The sequence below is a fragment of the Phoxinus phoxinus genome (assembly GCF_949152265.1).
Source record: "Phoxinus phoxinus genome assembly, chromosome: 5".
NCBI lineage: Eukaryota > Metazoa > Chordata > Actinopteri > Cypriniformes > Leuciscidae > Phoxinus > Phoxinus phoxinus.
In genome coordinates this window covers 16,320,655-16,340,424 of record NC_136880.1, presented here as the reverse complement: position 1 = coordinate 16,340,424, position 19,770 = coordinate 16,320,655, and the positions used below count along the sequence as shown (strand labels likewise).

The 19,770-nt window shown below is 40.8% G+C and overlaps 1 protein-coding gene across 2 annotated transcripts in view; it reads left to right on the top strand.

Annotated features, from left to right (window-relative positions):
- egfra (epidermal growth factor receptor a (erythroblastic leukemia viral (v-erb-b) oncogene homolog, avian)) overlaps window positions 1-19,770 on the top strand; it is a 65,799-nt gene that overhangs the window by 23,575 nt on the left and 22,454 nt on the right. For both annotated transcript variants that reach the window (XM_079614297.1, XM_079614296.1), the window contains exons 2-8: window positions 9,395-9,546; window positions 9,771-9,957; window positions 10,220-10,354; window positions 10,467-10,535; window positions 17,917-18,035; window positions 18,982-19,123; window positions 19,483-19,599. In XM_079614297.1, coding sequence (XP_079470423.1) covers window positions 9,395-9,546; window positions 9,771-9,957; window positions 10,220-10,354; window positions 10,467-10,535; window positions 17,917-18,035; window positions 18,982-19,123; window positions 19,483-19,599 — 921 coding nt within the window. The remainder of the gene's footprint in view (window positions 1-9,394; window positions 9,547-9,770; window positions 9,958-10,219; window positions 10,355-10,466; window positions 10,536-17,916; window positions 18,036-18,981; window positions 19,124-19,482; window positions 19,600-19,770) is intronic.

The window sequence follows — 19,770 nt, the reverse complement described above, 5'->3', positions numbered from 1 at the left end:
CACTTTGAAGTTTTGAAAACCCTACTGACCTCACTGGCTCGCGGGTTGCTGTATTAAAATATAATGTCCTTCTCAACTTTGCTTAGTCATCTGATGATCTAGGGTTATGACAGACTTGATGGCATAATCACGGCCCTGCGAACACTAATGTTGGGTTTCATACACCATTTGGAATGAACTGGCTGGATTTGGGATGGAACATTGTTTCAACTCATATCCAGCTATATATACACAGCAACAAAAGAGGTTGTACATAATGCTGTAAGTCAGTCAGTGATCTTAGCTTGACGCTGATGAGAACAGTGCATCTTTGTTACTATAAAAACACAGATCCAGTGTTTACTTCTTGAGAAGAAAGAGACACAAATCAAATCTGTGGACAGAAAGAAGACAACCATTGCAATGAATCAGCTCTTGGCTCCCTTTGGTTCTTCAAAAATGACGAATAAAGCCCACGACTGTGTAAGCACCAGTGATCCCATTATCAACTCAATGGGTAACGGATCTGAGTATCATGAATGGGCATGTTTTGTTCACACGTTCAACATAAGATGAATGTTCACCAGTTTTGTAGCTTTCCAATAGATTCATTTGGTCATTCTGACAATTTGGTGCCATTTCGTTTCCTAACAGCTACAAGTTATAATGTTCTACTGATTAATCCCAAAAGCCACCAAGTTACAGTAGGAATGACCTATAGTTGCATGAAGTCCTGCAGACGTGATCTCACCGCAACTTGATCACAAGTCCACAAGGAAAATGTGAAATGCTAGCGTGCTAATGTTTTGCTAATGTTACAACTAGGTGCTCAAAAGTCCCTTTCTCCAGCATTCCAGCCCTGGGCCTCAGGATAAACAAAGTCAAAGATTTGCAAAGTGTAACTGGAGATGTACACCGAGTTGTTAGGGAGCGCTTTCCAAGAGAGATAAACATTTGCCTCAGTTTAGGTCCTTATTTGTCTCTCTCGGGAGTTTTCATAGAAAAAAAGTGTGATGCTTTGCGAGATGAATGACCTTAAATTGATTATCCATACAGTTCTTAAAAACAACTAAAACAAAACCAATATCTAAGAACACAGTGTCCATCAGATTAAATTATTATCTCCTGTGTAGATGAAAAAGAGGGGGCGAAATGTATTTTTCCAAAGGAGACATTTTGCTAAAATGTTTTTGTTTGAACTATGGTGATGAGTGTTCCCTATGGTTGGGCACTGGGAACTTCAATTATATTATTGTAATATTCCTCCTATTGATGCAGCGATGCAACAAGAAATCACAGTTATTTGGTTTTAAAGGAAGGGAAGTAATAAATCGGTTGGGTTACACTTTATTTCGATAGTCCACTTTAGACATTCTACTAACTAAGTAACTTTGCAACTACATATCAACTAACTCTCATTAGAGTTGTAGTGTAGTAGACTGTCAGTAGACTGTTAGGTTAGGGTTCGGTGTTAGGGTTCGGGTTAGGAGAATAAGTTGACATGTTGTTGCCAAGTTTCTGTCTGTTGGGGGACCAACAAAATAAAGTGTTAGCAGATATTAAGCATACAGTCTATTAATAATCTAATGACAGTCAGTTGACATGTAGTTACAAAGTTACTTATAGTTAGTAGAATGTCTAAAGTGGACTATCGAAATAAAGTGTTACCATAGGTTGCTTTTAAAAGCTGATAATCAATAACTAGTCTATTTCTCATGTCAAATAATGATCTTGCAATTGACCCTGCTTGAGTCACAAACAGACTTTAACATTCAGCATGCCAAACACAACATTGGTAGCTATACTAAATCAAGAGTAAATCTAAAGTAAATTATCAAGTACTCTCTACAGTTGTTTTTTAGAACTAGAACAAAATACCATTCCTATTTCATTTTACTTCGTTTTTTTAAGGCAATCGGTTTGCATGTTTTTTTTAAGTAAGTCTAACTAGATTTTACAGTGTAGCATTGTTACGTTTGTTACTCCCAACACTGAAGCCTACATACTCGTGTGCAACAGGAAGCTTTACAGCGAGTGAAATGAAATCAACAGAGTATCACTTTCTGGTAGTAAAGCCAATAATGCATTTAAAGTACACTCTGTGAAATAAAATACAAGGCTCTTCTGTGGGTGTTTTGCATCTGGCTCGGTTCAAACACGTGTCTTTCTTCCTAGTTCTCTCAATTCCGCACTTTCCATCCCTCTTTCTTGCTCCCTCAGCCCTCCCCAGAGGCCACTACAGCATCTGGGTTTGGAGTAATGCAATGACCGACCCCATACAAGGAACTTCCTGAAATGTCAGAAGGGCCATTTTTGTGGTTTCTCTGCTTTATTGCCATCCACTTTTTTTTCAAATGGTAGTGGTGTTGGTTTTTTGAGTGTGTGAGTATGTCTCTGTTTGTTCCATCTTCTTCCTGTGTGTTCTTCAAGTCCCTGATCTGGAACACCCCCACATCTCCACAGTTTTGAGTCTATGTCCCACTCATTGGATCCACTCCCAGATGGTAATCCAGAATTTAGCTTCAAAGACACAGAATACATCATTGTCATCTACACCCTGAGAATCTTTCATTGTGTTTTGATGCTATCTTTGTTTACATTGCGCCATATGTAGCGGAATACACCTCCTCTCCTCCGCCTCAAACAATTCTGTCCTAGCAGGAGAGGGAAGCGTGGGCTTGATGCACAGGAAGACCTGAGGAAATGCTTTATTTTCCTCATTAAAACTGGAAGTGGTCCTGAGAGGTTTAAACTGCTCTTGAAATCTAAAGCCTTGAGCTCTAGATCCAAGAAGGATGATTCAGTGACTTCAAAATTACTTTACAAAAGCATTTGTCTTTATTCGTGCAAGAAAAAAACTACTTATATCGACTGTATGTATGTTCAGTTAAATAAAAAAGGCCAGTGTGTTCTCTGAATAAAAGACACCGTTTTAATTTAATGTTACAGATGCTTCCAAAGAATAAATAATGACTTATATAATTACATTAGAAATCATCGAACATTACTGTTTCCTCATAACAGTGGATTTATTTTCATGTAACTCAATTACATGACTTGAACAGCTAATGCCATTCCAGGTAATGACACTAACGGAAAATGATCTGCTCCATTTAGAAATGATTTTAGTACAAATTATTATTGTCTCTTAAAGATGCATTCAGTAGTTTGGTGCAAATTTAAAGTCACAATCGTCAATTATTGTCTTTTATGGAATATTGCAGTATTGATTATAAATTATTTATCATTTATCCCGTCAACAAAAACAACAACAACAAAATTTCTCATGTAATCTTGAATCAAAATAACTTCCCCTCCCTCTTGCGGCTCATCTCTTCTCTTCTTTGATGATGTGTTTACTGGCATGAGGGCGGGGCAACCTGTCACTCACATAAGATCGACCAATAGCAAACCACAACCATCCAATCAATTTCCCATGAACAAAATCAAGTCCCGCCCAACCTTTTTTCTTGTTAAAGAAGCTGTTTATTCCAATATACCTCACAACAGGAAAGAAAAGACTATCGCAGCTTTTATTTCATGCCACCTACTTCCGGCGAGATTCTGAAGTGTACATCTGATTGACACTTTACTGTTCTAGGTCACTATTAGTAGGTCACATGACAATAACAACATGGCGGATATACAGTAGTATGCGTTCGAATTTCATTCATACTAACCAAACGTATAGTACCTATGCGATTTCTCTATATTTTTGCTCTGTCATTGAGGAAGGGGGATATAATCTCAGATGACAGCTGCCATTTTTAAGCAGAAATTGTGTCATGCTAACCACCCAAACATTTTCAAAAGCCTTTTCTGAAGAATTTTGTAGTAACATGCAAAAGAAACAAAACACGCTCTTCAAGAAAGATCATTTATAATGTGTGAGCATACAGTAAATTACATTTTCTTCCGTATATTGCAACAAATTGTACATGACTAAGGTTCTTCTTGGTGTTAACCCTGTAGTGCGGATGCATGGGAACACTTAACACACAATATGAATGACGTCCAGCACACCTACAGCCAGGGGCAAAAAGTAACACTCAAACAGTTACGTCATATGCAGAGAGGAACACTATCGACCGACTGAAGTTGAGCAAGCCTAGGTAAAGCCTCACCTTATTATGGCACTGGGCCAGAAGGATTGCGAGAAGGAAGTGAGCTAACTCAATCTTTAACAACGAAACAAGTGACGTTACCTGTGCTCATCATTTCTTCATCACATGATACAGTGTCATCTATGTTCATGGAAAACATCCTGTCCCATAGAGTCATGTGTTTTATGCAACATCCAGTGAAACCAACCAAAGCCATCGTCTCTAGAAGGCCTTCATTCTGCCTGGGCCTGACGCAGGAAATGAGTAACTCCATATCGGCCATCCTAGATAACACTGTTAAAGACACTGTTTATGAATTTATCTTGTCCGGTGTGTAGGCGATGGGTTGATGGCTTTACTCTGCGCTATGAAACGATGAGTTTCATTGCGATGAGTGTATAGCAGAGCACAGGGAACCTGTTGTCTCACTCAGTTTTTCCTACTGAGCTGTTTCTTATAACAGAAGCCCTCTTCTGTTCTTCAGAACTACTGGCCTTTCGCTCTTTTGTAACATTACAAAAGTCTTTACTGTCAACATCCTTGCTGTCTGTATTAAAGGGATGGACCAAACTTCTACAGTAGTAAAAATAGGTTCTGTACTCATAAAACGAGGCATTGTAAAGTTTGTAAGTACATCATGAGTTTATATAAATAACAATTGCCTGACGGCTCATGCTACCGCTAACATGGACGTCGAGGTCACTTCTGTGATTTGGTAAAAGCACGTAAAAGTCCTGGCAGAAAGCGATGCATAAGGATGTAGTGTAACAACGAATTATTATTTTTTCCGAAGTGTTGACAACATGGTGTTAACTAATAATTGTTGCAAACTGGTACTACCAACAAAATATTAGTGCATTCCTGGAACTGGCCGTCGTTACACTACATCCTTATGCATCGCTTTCTGACAGGACTTTTACGGGCTTTTCCCAAATCTCAGAAGTGACCTCGACGTCCGGGTTAGCGTTAGCATAAGCCATCAGGAAAGTGTTATTTTGGCCCGGTCGGGTCAAGTTCGGGCTCGGGCTCGGGCAGAGAATCTAAGCTCTAATTTGTACTACTGTAGAAGTTTGGTACCGTTATTAGTGGGGTAATTTACAAGATACAACATTAGGATCCATTAGCGCCGGCACTAAGCCATTCGGCTGATATCTCTGAATAAGCTCTAACTTATAATGTTCGACCAAGGGGAAAAAAGCTTCTGGGGGGGTGTTTGGCTCGAAGTCCTGGTGCAAAGGACCCAAGGTTGATTTTACTCCGAACCATCCCTTTAATGAATTAATGCCTGTGAAATCTTGATCGGAGCATCCCTATAAATACCGCTACATGATAAAAAAATCAGCCAATACTGCATCCTGTGATCGTGATTGGCCCCAAAAATCCTCTTTGGAGCACCCTTAGAAAACAAATATGTCCATACCATGAAAGTCAAAGGGTTCCAATGTTGTTTCGGACCCCACTGACTTTCATTGTATGGTTTAAAAGCATTTCTTCAAAATGTCTGTGTTCTGCAGAAGAAAGAATGACATGAGGTTGAGTAAATTACAACATAATTTTTATGCTTGGGTGAACTTTCACTTTAAATCCTTTTTAAGCAAGATGAAATTTGAGACTTCAGTCGTTCAGTTGTTTACAGGTTTTAGCTTTTCCTTCAAGAACAGACACGTTAAAGAATGCGACCCAACAACCCAACAATAGCGAGTGTCCTCCGTGATAAATCTGCCACATGTCAACACCTCATCTCACGATACAATACTAGTTTTGCTAAGAAGACTTGGAGGAGGGGTTTCTGTAAATGTGTTGTGTAGTTCATGCGTTCAGTGTTTATAGGGAGAGGCTTTTTGCACTTGTGTGACTATAAAGTGACTCCTTTCTTCAGCTCCTGGTCTCCTTGTCTCAAACACACGTTATCTTGAAAGTGGAGTCTAGCTTATCCTAAATCTAGAAACAACTTTGACCTGAGGCTAGTTGAGTTGTTTGGCCTCTCTGTTATATAAGCTTATTAAAGAACTGAATTGCCACTCACACAACAAGCCTTTCTACCACTGACATTGCACCATATGTGCCTAACTAGTGCAGTGGTTCTCAACTGGTTTTGGTTCAGGACCCAGAGTTGACCTTGAACATCATGTGGTGACCCAGCACAGCACCCAGCGTCTTTAAAATCCACATTGAAAAGTATTAATATTTGAAATTTATTGTTGAGGATAACCCCTTGAGATGAAACATCTCGTTTCAAAATCACCATGAGCTTCACATAATTATGTGAATAATAATATATGTTATTCACATTTTGAATCACAATTTTAATTAGTCCCCCCATCAAATCATGAAGCCATGGTCTAAACTGTATTTTATTTCACTTTTTGTTCACAGGTTTTAATATATATATATATATATATATATATATATATATATATATATATATATATATATATATATATATATATATATATTGTTTTTCAATTCTGCCAAATTTCTTTAGCTTCTACCAAACAACCGATGAGTTTGCACCAAAGTACCATACCGTTTGATTTGAAACATGGTATTTTACTTTGCTTTGCACAATTGTTTAACATTGTTTTACCCTGTAGTTTGCTCAAATTTAAATTCTGAAAGTCATTTACTCACCCTCAAGTATGAATTTCTTTCTTCATAAAAGAAGATATTTTGAAGAATAACCAAACAGTTGATGGGCCCCATAGTATTTTATTTGCATACAATGGAAGTCAATGGGGTACATCAACTGTCTGGTTACTGACATTCTCAAAATACTTTATTTTGTGTTCAGATGGTGAGTATTACAGAATTAATTTTTTTAAACAGAAAATTTCATTTAAATTTTCCTTAAAAAGGAAATTTTAATTCTTAGGCTATGTTTACACGGAAACGATCTGAAGAGAAAATGCAAAAGTGGCGTTGCATTATCACTTTTTATTCTGGGTTTAGACGAGCGTTATGGGGGGGAAATCTGCGTGCATATGGTGACGCAAAAGTGTGTGAAATTAGGTTAGGCTAGGTGGCAACGTGAAGCACTGAAAGTGAAAGAGACACTGACAGTTTTTCATGTTTAATACGGTAAAGCTGCTGCCTTAACCCTCGGTGCTCTTCGCGTGTCGCTCAAAAATGACCGATTTTTTTTTTTTTGTCAATTAAATTAATGCTATATTAGTTTGATAATGTTTTGTTATTTTCCTGTACTGGCGCATACCTGTGACGTAAACGCGTACGCGACGCCTTCACTGTCTAGCAGACTTTTGCGTTTTTACCGTTTTTACCCTTTAGACTGGAACGAGATGGTGAAGCGTTTTTAAGATTTCCACTCTGGAGGGTGGTTTCACTTGTGTTTTTAAGCCCCAAAAACGCCGTCGCCGTGTAGACGAAAGGCACATCCGATCAAATATTTTTACGTTTTGACCCGCGAGCGTTCTCGTGTAAACAGGGCCTTAGTCATTTTCTCACCCTCAATAGATCTTCTTTTATTTCCCAAATGATGACAGAATTTTTTTTTGGTGAACTAGTCTAGCGACCCATTTTTAAGTCCCCACCACCACAGTTGAAGACCACTGCAATTACCAAATTAATTGTATAGTGATAGAAATATCGAGGATGAAGTAATGAAAGAATTAAGGAGGAGATAGAGAAAGGATTCAAGGATGACTGTTGATTCATTGTTTTGTATATATTTTTTTCTGTCATATTTGTCTTATCTAATGTTTTGAATGCTAATTTATTTTTAAATGAGTGGGAATTCCCATCACCCTTTCCAGCTAATCAAGTGATGTCTTAGGAAGTCTCTTTTGAAATGACTGGATCTGTCTTCTGTTGCACAATAACTTAATTATTACTTCTGCGGTAATGCAATTATTCACAATTTTACAGTCTGATGCATCTATTAGTGGAAACTGCCGAGATGTTGGTCTCATTGGGGATATCTTGTGGTGCAAAACAGGGGTTGTTGATACAAATGTGGTCATTAATCATTGACGCCTCACAGTTTTATCTGTTTTGATTGCTGCCTTTTTCAGAATCAGAGCTCATAATGGTGTCTCTGCAGCAATATAGACCAGAATGAGTAAATGTAGCAGTCATTTTTTCCCAGATGAGTGTGTGAGAAAGAGTAATTTCTCGTAGCACTTTATCTTGGCCCACCGCAGAGTCTTTCCATTGCCACTCAGAGCACTTAAACCAAGCCCACCTACACTGAATTCTGATTGGTTCATTAGCTGCGAAAGACGCCCATGCCTCAGATTGGCTCTGGCTCTTTGTATTTAATAAAAATTTTGGAAATGGCTTGGCCAGAGCCTAGACCTGAATTCAAGTGAAAACCTGTGGTTCGACCTGCAAATTGCAGTCTACGGACACACTCCATCTAATTTGTGTAATTGGGACAAATTTGCATTGCAAAATGCGCTAAAATTCCACAAATGTGAAATAAACAAGAAGGCTCAAGACTGCGATTGTTGTTAAAGCGCTGTGAATAAAGCTTTTCATGCTCACCAAGACTGCATGTATTTGATAAAAAATAATAATACAAGAAATACAGTAATATTGTGAAATATTATTACAAATAAAATAACTGTTTTTGAAAGTTTCATGTTTTTTAAAATATATTAATTCCTTTGATGGCAAAGTTCATCATCCTTCAGTAATCATTTTAAAATGCCGATTTGCTGCTCAAGAATACATAATTCACCCACTATATTGCTAAATGTACCAGATTTTTCATATAAACAGACAAATATACCGGCATGGCTTCACTTGAGACTCCTCTGCTTCAGAGCGGTCACAGTTAATGATATGCTAAAGCTCGCCCTGTATGTTGACGTGATTGGTTACAAGGTAGTTTGCGACATACGAAACACTGGAGATTTCAAACCTCGTTTTTGAGACTGTCTTTGGTTCACTGCATTTTTAAGGAGAAAATGCTCAGCAATGGTGTTGACTTAAATCATATTAAATACGTCACATAGACATAAACAACATTAAAAACGTTAATATATTTGAGGAAACTGATAGATTTTTTAAAAGAATTCTTTGATAAATGGAAAGTTAAAACAACTTTTGATCAATTTAATGCATCTTTGCTGAATACAATTATTTTAATTGAATTTAGAATATCTTACTGACAACATGTCTTACTGTATTATTGAATGAATAAAACTGATTCCAAATAATTTGGTTGGGAGGTTTAATGGATAAACAAATTGCAAAAAGAAACCAAAAGCATTTTTGCTTCTATTGGAATTTGAGTTTTATTATGCTTTTTCCCCACAAAGGATTGAATTGTTCTTTCTCTCTGTGTGTTTAAGTGTGTCAGGGAACCAACAACAAACTGTCCCTCCTGGGAACAGTGGATGACCATTATCAGATCCTGGTAAAAATGTACAGCAACTGCACCGTGGTTCTGGAAAACCTGGAAATCACATATATCACAGAAAAACATGACTTGTCTTTTCTCAGGGTATGATATATATTACATTTACAAACGCTACGTCCAGTGCTATGTTACTGCTATCTTACTGTTTGGTTGTTGTAAGTCATCTATATACCAATGTTTTATTATATGTTGTAGCTATTTCATGACAGATGCCTCAACAATATTTAAATTATGCAGTATAACAACTCTTTATATAGTACTAGTGTTGGATGTTAGTGAGTTTTATGTTTATTGTTTCTGATTTTTAGAGCATCCAAGAAGTTGGTGGGTATGTTCTTATTGCGATCAACACGGCTCCCAGCATCCCCCTTGAGAATCTGCGCATCATCCGTGGCCACTCCCTTTATGTAGACACATTTGCCTTGGCCGTCCTCCTAAACTCCAACAACAGCATCGGACAAGGCGTGAACCAGTTACCACTGACTAGCTTAACTGGTATGTGGTGGTTATATAAAAGTGTTCTTTGTCCTCGTTTTTTTCTTCTTCCAAATGAGAATAACACACGCTTCTAACTGACCTGTGTGTCTTTCGCACGTGTGTTTTGTGGAGGGAATAACATTCATTAATCTCCATGCGTAGTGCTGAAAGTTTTATTTGGAAAACAATAACAGATCTAAATTTCAACTGTCACTCTTTAGTGAAGTTTGTCATACAGTGCATTAACGCATTGTTTAAACACTTTTATTTTTCCTCTTAGAAATACTGAAGGGTGGAATCAAATTTACCGGTAACAGTCATTTATGTAACGTGGAGACCATCCAGTGGACTGATATTCTCAACATGAAGAGCCAGTCTATAAATATGGACCCGGTACAAAACTTGCCAAGATACTGTAAGTCCCTCAAGATGTTTTTTTTTTTATATATATATATAAACGCATATTAAATGGTACTAATTTATAATTTTGCACATAGATTAAGAATGCTCTGCTCTACCTCCCGCAGGTAAGAAGTGTGACACACGCTGTCACAATGGCTCCTGTTGGGGCCCTGGCCCTCAAAACTGCCAAACAAGTAAGTGGTCCTAAACTACTCGAGTGACTGAATCTGAATGTTTTTTCCTACTTTCAGGCTTTTTAGTAAATTAGTGAAAACATACTATGTAGAAGTGTTTAAAAACAAACAAACACAGAAACCTTTTAAAAGCTAGTGACTGGAAACACAGACACTTCACACTACTATTCAAAAGTTTGGTTCTGAAAACACTTTATTTGAAGATTCAGTCGCTCTTAACACTGCCTTTCTGATAGTCTACTTTGCTCTGATTGGCCAGATGGCCCAGTCTGTTATGATTGGTCTACTCTGCTCTGATTGGTCAGATGGCACAGTCTGTTGTGATTGATCTACTCTGCTCTGATTGGTCAGATGGCCCAGTCTGTTGTGATTGGTCTACTCTGCTCTGATTGGTCAGGCGGCTCAGTCTGTTGTGATTGGCCTACTCTGCTCTGATTGGTCAGATGGCTCAGTCTGTTGTGATTAGCCTGCTCTGCTCTGATTGGTCAGATGGCTCGGTCTGTTGTGATTAGCCTGCTCTGCTCTGATTGGTCAGATGGCTCGGTCTGTTGTGATTAGCCTGCTCTGCTCTGATTGGTCAGATGGCTCAGTCTGTTGTGATTGGCTTGCTCTGCTCTGATTGGTCAGATGGCCCAGTCTGTTTTGATTGGTCTACTCTGCTCTCATTGGTCAGATGACCCAGTCTGTTGTGATTGGTCTACTCTGCTCTGATTGGTCAGATGGCCCAGTCTGTTGTGATTGGTCTACTCTGCTCTGATTGGCCAGATGGCCCAGTCTGTTATGATTGGTCTACTCTGCTCTGATTGGTCAGATGGCACAGTCTGTTATGATTGGTCTACTCTGCTCTGATTGGCCAGATGGCCCAGTCTTTTATGATTGGTCTACTCTGCTCTGATTGGTCAGATGGCCCAGTCTGTTGTGATTGGTCTACTCTGCTCTGATTGGTCAGATGGCACAGTCTGATGGGATTGGTCTACTCTCCTCTGATTGGTCAGGTGGCCCAGTCTGTTATGATTGGTCTACTCTGTTCTGATTGGCCAGATGGCTCAGTCTGTTGTGATCAGTGATGGAAATAACGGCGTTATAAATAAACGGCGTTACTAACAGCGTTATTTTTTTCAGTAACGAGTAATCTAACTAATTACTGTTTCCTCCGTAATAACGCAGTTACCGTTACTGACAATAAAATGCGCCGTTACTATAATTGAGTTCACTGAAGCGGTTTTCATCCGATCGGGCTCTTTTCTCCCCCATAGGAACTGCAAACTCTTTTCTCTGGTGTGTGTGTGTGTGTGTGTGTGTGTTTCGAGGCGCCGGACTGGACAAAAGCGAAGCGAACGTCGTCAGTTCGCGAGAGAGACCGAGTGTGTCCGTCCGAGAGCGCGCTGGACAGTTCGCGAGATTGACCGAGTGTGATCCGTCCGAGAGCGCGCTGGACAGTTCGCGAGAGAGACCGGAGTGTGTCCATCCGAGAGCGCGCTCGACAGTTCGCGAGAGAGACCGAGTAGGCCTATGTCCGAGCATAATATAGTTTATCATCTGCAACGTTTTAATTAGTTTACATGGTTATAAAATAAAACTCCAAAATAACCTGCAGGGAACGTTCAAAGAAAACATTGTTTGACCGGTTGTGAACACGTGCGGCAAACACGACTAGAATTTGGCTTAAATAACCTCTGACGATGACGTTCTCTGTAGGTTATACAAATAAACCCCCACAACATTAGATGTTATTATTATTATTTATGTTGGTATTGTTCAATATTATATTGAGAACACTTTTAGTTAAACTGTTTACATTTGTGAGGAAGAAAATACTTCAAGTAGGCTAGTATGTCTACCAGTATTAAGTTTTGTCATTTTAATTTGCACTACAAAGAGTGTATGTGTATGTATATTTTTTATTACTTATTTTTGGTACATTTCTTAAGAAGCATACCGGTAATTTATTTTTGGATTTGTTGGCCAGTTGTGGTCTGTGCAATAAATATTAAAAGTTCTAAACCATCAATGTTTTATAATAATAATTTGTTCTAGTGTCCATTTCATTCATTTAACATATTTAATATTGGGGGTATCCAAGATATTTTACATATTAAAATTTTTCTTTCTTTTTTTGAGTTTTTTTTCAATAGTTACTTTGCCTGGTAATTAGTTACTTTTGTAATGATATAACTCAGTTACTAACTGAGTTACTTTTTGTGAGAAGTAACTAGTAACTATAACTAATTACTTTTTTTAAGTAACTTGACCAACACTGGTTGTGATTGGTCTACTCTGCTCTGATTGGTCAGGCGGCTCAGTCTGTTGTGATTGGCCTACTCTGCTCTGATTGGTCAGATGGCTCAGTCTGTTGTGATTAGCCTGCTCTGCTCTGATTGGTCAGATGGCTCGGTCTGTTGTGATTAGCCTGCTCTGCTCTGATTGGTCAGATGGCTCGGTCTACTCTGCTCTGATAGGTCAGATTGACCAGTCTGTTATGATTGGTCTACTCTGCTCTGATAGGTCAGATTGACCAGTCTGTTATGATTGGTCTACTCTGCTCTGATAGGTCAGATTGACCAGTCTGTTGTGATTGGTCTACTCTGCTCTGATAGGTCAGATTGACCAGTCTGTTATGATTGGTCTGCTCTGATTGGTCAGATTGACCAGTCTGTTATGATTGGTCTGCTCTGATTGGTCAGATGGCTCAGTCTGTTGTGATTGGCTTGCTCTGCTCTGATTGGTCAGATGGCCCAGTCTGTTTTGATTGGTCTACTCTGCTCTCATTGGTCAGATGACCCAGTCTGTTGTGATTGGTCTACTCTGCTCTGATTGGTCAGATGGCCCAGTCTGTTGTGATTGGTCTACTCTGCTCTGATTGGCCAGATGGCCCAGTCTGTTGTGATTGGTCAGATGGCCCAGTCTGTTGTGATTGGTCTGCTCTGCTCTGATTGGTCAGATGGCTCGGTCTGTTGTGATTAGCCTGCTCTACTCTGCTCTGATTGGTCAGATGGCCCAGTCTGTTGTGATTGGTCTGCTCTGCTCTGATTGGTCAGATGGCTCGGTCTGTTGTGATTAGCCTGCTCTGCTCTGATTGGTCAGATGGCTCGGTCTGTTGTGATTGGTCTACTCTGCTCTGATAGGTCAGATGGCTCAGTCTGTTGTGATTGGCTTGCTCTGCTCTGATTGGTCAGATGGCCCAGTCTGTTTTGATTGGTCTACTCTGCTCTCATTGGTCAGATGACCCAGTCTGTTGTGATTGGTCTACTCTGCTCTGATTGGTCAGATGGCCCAGTCTGTTGTGATTGGTCTACTCTGCTCTGATTGGCCAGATGGCCCAGTCTGTTGTGATTGGTCTATTCTGCTCTGATTGGTCAGATGGCCCAGTCTGTTGTGATTGGTCTGCTCTGCTCTGATTGGTCAGATGGCTCGGTCTGTTGTGATTAGCCTGCTCTGCTCTGATTGGTCAGATGGCTCGGTCTGTTGTGATTGGTCTACTCTGCTCTGATAGGTCAGATGGCTCAGTCTGTTGTGATTGGCTTGCTCTGCTCTGATTGGTCAGATGGCCCAGTCTGTTTTGATTGGTCTACTCTGCTCTGATTGGCCAGAAAGCCCAGTCTGTTGTGATTGGTCTACTCTGCTCTGATTGGCCAGATGGCCCAGTCTGTTGTGATTGGTCTACTCTGCTCTGATTGCCCAGATGGCCCAGTCTGTTGTGATTGGTCTACTCTGCTCTGATTGGTCAGATGGCCCAGTCTGTTGTGATTGGTCTACTCTGCTCTGATTTGCCAGATGGCCCAGTCTGTTGTGATTGGTCTACTCTGCTCTGATTGGCCAGATGGCCCAGTCTGTTGTGATTGGTCTACTCTGCTCTGATTTGCCAGATGGCCCAGTCTGTTGTGATTGGTCTACTCTGCTCTGATTGGTCAGATTGACCAGTCTGTTGTGCTGGGTCTACTCTGCTTTGATTGGTCAGATTGACCAGTCTGTTGTGATTGGTCTACTCTGCTCTGCTCCGATTGGTCAGATTGACCAGTCGGTCAATCTGTGATTGTTGTGATTGGTCTACTCTGCTCTGATTGGTCAGATGGCCCAGTCTGTTGTGATTGGTCTACTCTGCTCTGATTGGTCAGATTGACCAGTCTGTTGTGATTGGTCTACTCTGCTCTGATTGGTCAGATTGACCAGTCTGTTGTGCTGGGTCTACTCTGCTCTGATTGGTCAGATTGACCAGTCTGTTGTGATTGGTCTACTCTGCTCTGCTCCGATTGGTCAGATTGACCAGTCTGTTGTGATTGGTCTACTCTGCTCTGATTGGCCAGATGGCCCAGTCTGTTGTGATTGGTCTACTCTGCTCTGATTGGTCAGATGGCCCAGTCTGTTGTGATTGGTCTACTCTGCTCTGATTGGTCAGATTGACCAGTCTGTTGTGCTGGGTCTACTCTGCTCTGATTGGTCAGATTGACCAGTCTGTTGTGATTGGTCTACTCTGCTCTGATTGGCCAGATGGCCCAGTCTGTTGTGATTGGTCTACTCTGCTCTGATTGGTCAGATGGCCCAATCTGTTGTGCTGGGTCTACTCTGCTCTGATTGGTCAGATTGACCAGTCTGTTGTGATTGGTCTACTCTGCTCTGCTCCGATTGGTCAGATTGACCAGTCTGTTGTGATTGGTCTACTCTGCTCTGATTGGCCAGATGGCCCAGTCTGTTGTGATTGGTCTACTCTGCTCTGATTGGTCAGATGGCCCAGTCTGTTGTGATTGGTCTACTCTGCTCTGATTTGCCAGATGGCCCAGTCTGTTGTGATTGGTCTACTCTGCTCTGATTGGTCAGATGGCCCAGTCTGTTGTGATTAGCCTAATCTGCTCTGATTGGTCAGATGGCCCAGTCTGTTGTGATTAATCTACTTTGCTCTAATTGGTCAGATGGCCCAGTCTGTTGTGATTGGTCTACTCTGCTCTGATTGGCCAGATGGCCCAGTCTGTTGTGATTGGTCTACTCTGCTCTGATTTGCCAGATGGCCCAGTCTGTTGTGATTGGTCTACTCTGCTCTGATTTGCCAGATGGCCCAGTCTGTTGTGATTGGTCTACTCTGCTCTGATTTGCCAGATGGCCCAGTCTGTTGTGATTGGTCTACTCTGCTCTGATTGGCCAGATGGCCCAGTCTGTTGTGATTGGTCTACTCTGCTCTGATTGGTCAGATGGCCCAATCTGTTGTGCTGGGTCTACTCTGCTCTGATTGGTCAGATTGACCAGTCTGTTGTGATTGGTCTACTCTGCTCTGCTCCGATTGGTCAGATTGACCAGTCTGTTGTGATTGGTCTACTCTGCTCTGATTGGCCAGATGGCCCAGTCTGTTGTGATTGGTCTACTCTGCTCTGATTGGTCAGATGGCCCAGTCTGTTGTGATTGGTCGACTCTGCTCTGATTTGCCAGATGGCCCAGTCTGTTGTGATTGGTCTACTCTGCTCTGATTGGCCAGATGGCCCAGTCTGTTGTGATTAGCCTAATCTGCTCTGATTGGTCAGATGGCCCAGTCTGTTGTGATTAATCTACTTTGCTCTAATTGGTCAGATGGCCCAGTCTGTTGTGATTGGTCTACTCTGCTCTGATTGGCCAGATGGCCCAGTCTGTTGTGATTGGTCTACTCTGCTCTGATTTGCCAGATGGCCCAGTCTGTTGTGATTGGTCTACTCTGCTCTGATTTGCCAGATGGCCCAGTCTGTTGTGATTGGTCTACTCTGCTCTGATTTGCCAGATGGCCCAGTCTGTTGTGATTGGTCTACTCTGCTCTGATTTGCCAGATGGCCCAGTCTGTTGTGATTAATCTACTTTGCTCTAATTGGTCAGATGGCCCAGTCTGTTGTGATTGGTCTACTCTGCTCTGATTGGCCAGATGGCCCAGTCTGTTGTGATTGGTCTACTCTGCTCTGATTGGTCAGATTGACCAGTCTGTTGTGCTGGGTCTACTCTGCTCTGATTGGTCAGATTGACCAGTCTGTTGTGATTGGTCTGCTCTGCTCTGCTCCGATTGGTCAGATTGACCAGTCTGTTGTGATTGGTCTACTCTGCTCTGATTGGCCAGATGGCCCAGTCTGTTGTGATTGGTCTACTCTGCTCTGATTGGTCAGATGGCCCAGTCTGTTGTGATTGGTCTACTCTGCTCTGATTTGCCAGATGGCCCAGTCTGTTGTGATTGGTCTACTCTGCTCTGATTGGCCAGATGGCCCAGTCTGTTGTGATTAGCCTAATCTGCTCTGATTGGTCAGATGGCCCAGTCTGTTGTGATTGATCTACTCTGCTCTGATTGGTCAGATTGACCAGTCTGTTGTGCTGGGTCTACTCTGCTCTGATTGGTCAGATTGACCAGTCTGTTGTGATTGGTCTAATCTGCTCTGCTCCGATTGGTCAGATTGACCAGTCTGTTGTGATTGGTCTACTCTGCTCTGATTGGTCAGATGGCCCAGTCTGTTGTGATTGGTCTACTATGCTCTGACTGGTCAGATTGCTATGATTGGTCAGATGGCCCAGTCTGTTGCGATTGGTCTACTCTGCTCTCATTGGTCAGGTGGCTCAGTCTGTTGTGATTGGCCTGCTCTGCTCTCATTGGTCAGATAAGTTATGATAAACAGTCAAATGAACAGGAACAATGGAATCCGTTTTTCCGTATTATCCTTTTTTGGGTTTGCTTTTGCAGTGCAGAAAGCAGAAAACTTTTTGTCATGTCGACAACATGAAATACAGGGAGTAGACATTGGTCACGGGCAACCAATGAAGACCATAGTTTGCTACCAAATTTGCTACATTGTTATGCACGTATGTAACAGGAAGTGAGACAGGAATTGCTGACAACTCGTTTCAGCAGTTCAGAATCGATTGTTGTTTATTAGGAGACAATAACTTTATTTGTCGTGCACTGTGCTCTTTAAAACTTTGCAGACCATTTACTGTTGTCACCCTGGCTTATTGCAAGGAAGGAGATTTGAGCAGGGAGCAGACTTTAATGATAAATCCACAAACACGTAGCCTCAACATGTACGTAAACGAGATTGGACAAGTAACTGAAAAAAGGGAGTATAAAACCCCTTGGTTATCTTAAACCTGGGTTATCTTGTTTCATGCTGTACTGGTTAGTAATGCACTATACCACTGTAAGGATTTCTGTAAGGATTTCTGCTTTTTGAGTTGTTTTTTTAAATGCTTCTCTTTAGTTTGTTTAGTTACGTAATCCTTGACTTACAGTATATTTCACGACTGCCGAAGAACACTACATGACCCCCGGAGGACTGTTTTTGAAAACTCGTCAGACGAATGTTGAATTGTTGTTGCTGTGCTCAGCGGTAGCGAACACTGCTAGGTCTGTTAGCACCTCTGACGTTTCTTCTCTCTCTGAATCTAGTGACTAAGGTGATCTGTGCGGAGCAGTGCTCGGGCAGGTGTAAGGGACTCCAGCCTATGGACTGCTGCAATGAACATTGTGCTGCTGGCTGCACTGGACCCAAACCAACCGACTGCCTGGTGAGAAACACACGTCTGCAGATGCGTTAGATTCATTTCCCAACCATTCACTTGTTTGCTCATTCATCATTTAGTATACGGAATGCTATATGCGAGCGTAAATACAGTTAGTTAATTAGGTTAGGTAATTACGAACTGAACAATAATAGCAATATGACTCAACATGTGAGAAATTCACAGGCACTTGAATGTGTTGATAAATACTAAAATGACTGTTTTCTATTTGAATATATATATTAAAATGCATTTTATTCCTGTGATCAAAGCTGATCAGTGTCACATAATTCTTCAGAAATATTTTCAAATATGATGATTTGCTGCACAAGAAACATTTCTTGTTATTATCAATGTTGAAAAAAGTTGTGCTGCTTAATATTTTTGTAGAAACCGTGATACTTTTGATTTATAGATATTTAAAGGAGCAGCATTTAAAAAAAAAAAGAAATCTATAGAAATAGTTGGTACAGTCTTGTTTCGCATGTACAACATACTATGTACTTATTGTAGCAATTACTATAACTGGGTTTAACTAGGTACTAAACTTGAACCTACCCCTAAACCTAACCTTAACCCATCTAGTTACCTTATATTACCAGTACTTTCTTGGGCAAGTACACTGCAAGTACACTATAGTACACGTACTGTAAAATATAGTGTAATCAAATCTTTTGTAACATTATGAATATTGTTACTGCCACTTTTGATAAATTTAAAGCATCCTTGCTTTAAAAGTATACTTTTTTTTGTTAAAAACTTTTGAACTATAGTGTACTAAATATAAGCCTTTGAAAAAATACAAGAAACAAGTTATTTAGCGTCTGTAAACATTTGTTACAGTGAAACATTTATAAGCAAAAGTGCACAGCTGCAGTAAATCTAACCTCAAGGGCAGTGAAGATGATTTGGGACTAGTTGCCTCATGGGAAATGCTGTTTGTGTTCTGCAGGCCTGTAAGGACTTCCAGGATGAAGGGATATGTAAGGACGCATGTCCACGGCTCATGCTCTACGACCCCAACACCCACCAGCTCGCTCCCAACCCCGACGGGAAGTACAGCTTTGGGGCAACGTGTATCAAGATATGCCCACGTAAGGCCAGGCTGAAGTCAGAATGAGACACACACATTTTTTTTTTCCTTCACTTGAACACACGACCAGATTCTAATGATATCTTTCATGCAAATTCAAAGCGGTTAGGTCTTGAATTCTTGCATTCTGGAGATTAATGTTTTAGGTGTTCAGGGTTAAAATATAAACGACACACTCCAGGTAAAGAGAATCACTCTGGCGTGGATCGTGAGCCTGCAACTCAAACTCTGGTTTCTGAATAACATCTCAGAAAGCAGGATCACCGTCCATGACAGAATGATTTGACGCATTAGGATCGTGTTGCTGGTTGGTTGTGGTTAATGACTCGGGAGTGACTGATGGTTTGATGTTTTCCTCAGATAACTATGTCGTGACAGACCATGGGGCATGTGTGATAACATGCAGCCCTGGCACCTATGAGGTGGATGAGGGTGGAGTTCGGAAATGTAAGAAGTGTGATGGCCTGTGTCCAAAAGGTACAGTTGAGTCTGCTGGTCAGGTTCGGGAACAAGATGGGGGTTTTTTTAAGAGGAAAGATTGTTTGTCTGCTTTTTTTTTTCTAGTTTGACAAACACATTAGTCTTGTTATAACTGCATTTACAACTGTATTCTAATGTCATTTAAAACATATAATTAAAACTATGTGG